This window comes from Pundamilia nyererei, unplaced genomic scaffold (assembly GCF_000239375.1).
Source record: "Pundamilia nyererei isolate P.nyererei 1_Seehausen unplaced genomic scaffold, PunNye1.0 scaffold00074, whole genome shotgun sequence".
Taxonomy (NCBI): Eukaryota; Metazoa; Chordata; class Actinopteri; order Cichliformes; family Cichlidae; genus Pundamilia; species Pundamilia nyererei.
Genome location: NW_005187475.1, coordinates 1452542 through 1457540, shown reverse-complemented (window position 1 = coordinate 1457540; position 4999 = coordinate 1452542). Strand labels below are relative to the sequence as shown.

The following is a 4999-nucleotide window of genomic DNA, read 5'->3' as shown; positions in this document are numbered from 1 at the left end:
TAAAAAAATTTATATTCTGTTTGATATTACAAGGGTTTTAAAAAGCCTTTAATTTGATGAGTCTGTTGCTAAGAAACTCATCATTCTTTTAAAACTAGAGGAAAGTTTACATTTTTAGTCCCTAAAGCAAAATGCTCTCTAAAAGAGCCCCTTGTAGATGCCTCATAGAAAGGAAACACGATTAAGTGCAATTTTCCTCCATTATATCTATTTTTCAGACTCTAATATTCAGTTTAGCAGCTATTTAATCAGTTAGAAATCAGTTGTTTTCTCTGTGTGTGCCAACAGGATGGTCGGGGCTTTGGCATCGGGACTCTGGTGTTTGGAAAGCTGCGAGGTTTCTCCTGGTGGCCCGGCCGGATTGTTTCCTGGTGGATGAGCGGCCGGAGTCGAGCTGCAGACGGCACTCGCTGGGTAATGTGGTTTGGTGATGGCAAATTCTCTGTGGTGAGTATCATTAGTGCTACGGCTAGACAGATCTGATGATGTAGTGCTGATGCTGATGTAGTGGTGGCTAAAAATAAAATGCACTCAAGAGAAAATGTACTAGAGTTACAATTAAATTAAACTGTTGGTTAAATATAATATTATTTAAGAGCAACAGTTTTAACGAAAATATCTATATATTAACTGGATCAGCTCTTCATCCTCTCAAGGATACTTGAAGGTGCATGGGAGTTTGCCCAACCAGTCTACATGTGTTTTCTGGGCTTGGAGAAGGCATTCGACCGTTTCCCTTGGGGTGTCCTGTGGGAGGTGCTCCGGGAGTATGGGGTGTCTGGCCCATTGCTACGGGCCATTCAGTCCTTATACGACCGTTGCAAGAGCTTGGTCTGCATAGCCGGCAATAAGTCGGACTCGTTCCAGGGCTGCCCTTTGTCACCGGTTCTGTTCATAATTTTATGGACAGGATTTCTAGGCACAGCCAAGTGGCGGAAGGCTTTCACTTCGGAGGTCTCAGGATCTCATCTCTGCTTTTCACAGATGATGTGGGTCTGTTGGCTTCATTGGGTTATTGCCTCCAGCTCGCCTTGGAACGGTTCGCAGCTGAGTGTGGGAATGAGAATTAGCACCTCCAAATCTGAGGCCATGGTCCTCAGCCGGAAAAGGGTAGAGTGCCCACTCCGGTTCAGGGACGAGTTCCTGCCCCAAGTGGAGGAGTTTAAGTATCTCGGGGTCTTGCTCGCGAGTGACGGGAGAAGTTGGGAGCGGGAGATCGACAGACGGATTGGTGTTCCGCCGTGGTGAAGAGAGAGCTGAGTGTAAAAGCGAAGCTCTCAATTTACTGGTTGATCTACGTCCCTACCCTCACCTATGGCCACGAGCTGTGGGTAGTGACCCAAAGAACGAGATCGCAGATACAAGCAGTAGAAATGGGCTTCCTCCAAAGGGTGGCTGGCCTCTACCTTAGAGATAGGGTGAGAAGTTTGGCCATTCGGGAAGTGCTCAGAGTAGAGCCGCTGCTCCTTCACATCGAAAGGAGCCAGTTGAGGTGGTTCGGGCATCTGACAAGGATGCCTCCTGGGCGCCTCCTGCCTGGGGCAGACCCAGGACACACTGGAGAGATTATATCTCTCGGCTGGCCTGGGAATGCCTTGGTGTTCCCCCAGACAAGCTGGAGGAGGTGGCTGGGGAGAGGGAGGTCTGGGCCCAAGCAGCCGCCCAAGCAGAGAAGCCCAGACAAGCCCAGGCAAACAGCAGAAATAAAGTAATTCCTGAAGAATCCAGGGTTAAACCTGAAGTTACTGCATTGAGCCTCAAGTCCTGGTTCACCTTATCGGCCTCTGAAGGGGGGAGAAAGAGATGTGCAGCAAATGTAAACAAATAAAATTACAGATGATAACATATGGAGATATTGTCAGTCAATTAAAACTTTTGAAATATGATACTCAGCTATCGTCTGTGGTAGACTGCATTGAAGCTACAGTTCCTTGGCTGAAATCTTTATGAATTTTTTCACAATTATTTGATAAAATTTGACATTTGGGAAAATATAATAATTTATTTTTTTTGTGAATTTTGAACATTGAGAATTTAGTAAGCTAAGACCAAGTTTTTATGTCTAAAAGGCTAAAATCTTCTCTAAAAGAATAGAGATTTCAAGGTATCTTCTTTTCTGATGATGATTTGTGGCTTTCCTCCTTCACTGTGTAGGTCTGTGTGGAGAAGTTGATGCCCCTGAGCACTTTCTCATCTGCCTTCCACCAGCCAACCTACAACAAACAGTCCATGTACCGGAAAGCCATCTTCGAGGCTCTGCGGGTAACAAACCCACTATTTAACCTCTGCTCTGAGTGTGTAGATGGTTGATGTTGATGTTAATAGGCTTGGAAACTATAAATCTCTCAGGATGAAATCAAACGCCAAAAAAGCCAAAAAATATGAATGTGCTGGTCTAAGAGTCATTCCTCTCTTGTGCGCTCAGCCTGGTTGGCTATTTTGCATTTGTGGAGGTGGTGTTCTCATCTTGATCTGCCCACAATTTAAAAGTGGTAACATGTGGGTAACAGCAGTCCAATCTATAATTTTGTGTGGGGTTTGTTTTTGGTGAAAAAGTGAGAGAGAAGCTTCAGTGGCACCCACTGTGTCTCGTATGCTACAACCACATTAGTGTTTTAACTTGCCATAGGAGCCACATGAAAAACTGTTTTCCATCACTGCCATCACTTCTATTTCCAATTAATGATACGGAAACTTTGGTATATACATAAGTTCGACTGTTTGTGTATGTTATGTTTAGGTGGCCAGCGTCCGGGCGGGGAGGCCAGTTCCTTCCTGTGATGGCAGTGATGATGCGGAGGGGGTGGATCTTCAGACCAGAGAGATGATAGAGTGGGCCATGACCGGCTTCCTGCCCGCTGGTCCACAATCATTGGACCCTCCAGAGGGTATGTCATCTTCTCTCACACAAACACCACCTCCATCATTGTTAACTGGGCACATCAAATTACCTGTTTACAACTGTAGGAGCCACACTATGTGCTGTGTACTGTAAATGCACAGTACACAGCACATGTAAATGCAATTTAGAAATTACTCTTGCCTGAAAATCCCCAGAAGACAACTAAACATCTAACTGAATAAGAACACTCTGAGAGAGGTAGGCGTATCATTGTCAGTCTACAGTAAAGAGACACCTTGATGAATGGAGATACATGGGATTTACAAAAAAGCACAGGCCACTGGTTACACCCAGGAACAAGAAGAATAGATTAGACTTTGTAGAAACATTAAAATACAAGTATCTCGACAAATGAAACCAAGGTTAAATTGCACCAGAATGACTGGGAAGAGAAAAGTATGGAGAAGGACAGAAACGGCTCATGAGCCGAAGCATAACATATCACCTGTCAAACATGGTAGAGGCAGTGTTACAGTATGGGTGGCCAGTTGAACCAGGTCATGTTTATAGATCCCAGTATCTATACCAGAGACATTAAACTCATTTTAATTCAGTTAACACAGTTTGAGCTTAATTTGATCTTCTTGCTTTAATAAATGTAAATGAGTGTACTCTGAAAACGTTCACATTCGGGGTCTGCTGTCATTCAGTGAACATTACAGTTTAATCGTGAGGGTGGAGAAAAGCACAAAACCTTGCGATGTAGAGTTATTGTGAGCAAAATAATAATAATAGTATTGTAATATTAATAGTATTATTTTAGCTCTGTGCCCATTTTGTAAGGCTGTAAAGCTGGCATCAAAATAAAGGAAATAGCAAGATATTTTATTGAAAAAAGTGGAGAAATGACAGATTTCAGGGCCATTTTTACTCATGTTTCACATCTTTGGTATAACATTTTTTATTTTGCAGTCTTGACCATGACATTCACAGCACTGCATATGTAAAGCATTTAGCTACAAGGATATCAAAGACAGCTGTATAAGTTGTTGGCTGTGATAAGCAACTGTACACTGCTGGAGCTTCCACACACGGATTTAGCCTTGGATAAGAAAACAATTAGTGAAAAAAGTGTCTGGATCCATGTATGCCTCTGACTATAGTCCAAAGCTGAGTTTGTGTTCAGCCACAGTGTAAAATAAAAATCAGCAGTTTTCCAGAGGGTCACACACTGGATAACTGAATCAAAATAAGGTTAAAAGTTCTAAAGAAAGTCCACTTTAATTCTATATAAACATTTAAATTAGCGTTCATCTTGCACCACGGTTGTGTGATACGCACCGCTGCATTGATTAGTAATACAACACACTGGAGTTCAATAGCAGTAAAGACCTAGTGCAGTGATTAACCTTGATATTGGTCAGCATAATGCCGCACAGTCGTTTTTTTTCTTTCGTAGGATGCTACAGGCAACCATTTTTTTCCATCTGTGTGATAGAGAAACTATCTAACCAAAAATGTGGTTTATTTACATGCTACTCTGCTTATATGCAGCTGCTGATAACTTGAGGTTCACTGTAATAAAAGTGTCTGAAATTGGAATCTTTGCAGTTTTAATTTACCTGCCTGGCTGATTCTGTCTCTTTAGTTTATGTGTATGATAAAGATATCATTATCATCAGTTTACTCCAATTATGACATATTCATTCAGTCCCTTCTGTCTGTTTAACAACCAAAGTGAAAGTCATCTTTTATATGTTATATGGATCTCTCCAGCTCTCTTCCACTTGTTACATTTCAGTCGCTGCACCACTGGCAGAAAAACAAGACAAATGAGCTCATTATTAATGTATTAATTATTCTGTTAAGGAGGGTTTTTTCCAGCTCTTATGGGGTTTCCTATCCACGTAAGGCATATTGGTTTGGCAGGGTGTCTGTCTTATCTGATTCCACAGATGTTTATATCTTTTTCTGCTGTTTTTTTTTTCTTTCCCAGAGAGTGACTGCCAGCTTCTCACCAAACTGCCCAAAGTTAAATGCTTTCGCAACAACAAGCGAGAAGGTATGGAAGCAGTTGCGTTTGAAAAATTTCATTAGCATTTTTAACATGCTAGTGTGTATAAATTTGCATGCTTAATCATTCTTATGTTCTTTGTA

The 4999-nt window shown here is 42.0% G+C and overlaps 1 protein-coding gene across 8 annotated transcripts in view; it reads left to right on the top strand.

Annotated features, from left to right (window-relative positions):
- Window positions 1-4999, top strand: part of LOC102210540 (DNA (cytosine-5)-methyltransferase 3A-like) — a 94568-nt gene that overhangs the window by 76309 nt on the left and 13260 nt on the right. For all 8 annotated transcript variants that reach the window (XM_013911916.1, XM_005737242.2, XM_013911912.1 and 5 more), the window contains 3 exons: window positions 289-447; window positions 2155-2262; window positions 2741-2888. In XM_013911916.1, the coding sequence (XP_013767370.1) occupies window positions 289-447; window positions 2155-2262; window positions 2741-2888 (415 nt within the window). The remainder of the gene's footprint in view (window positions 1-288; window positions 448-2154; window positions 2263-2740; window positions 2889-4999) is intronic.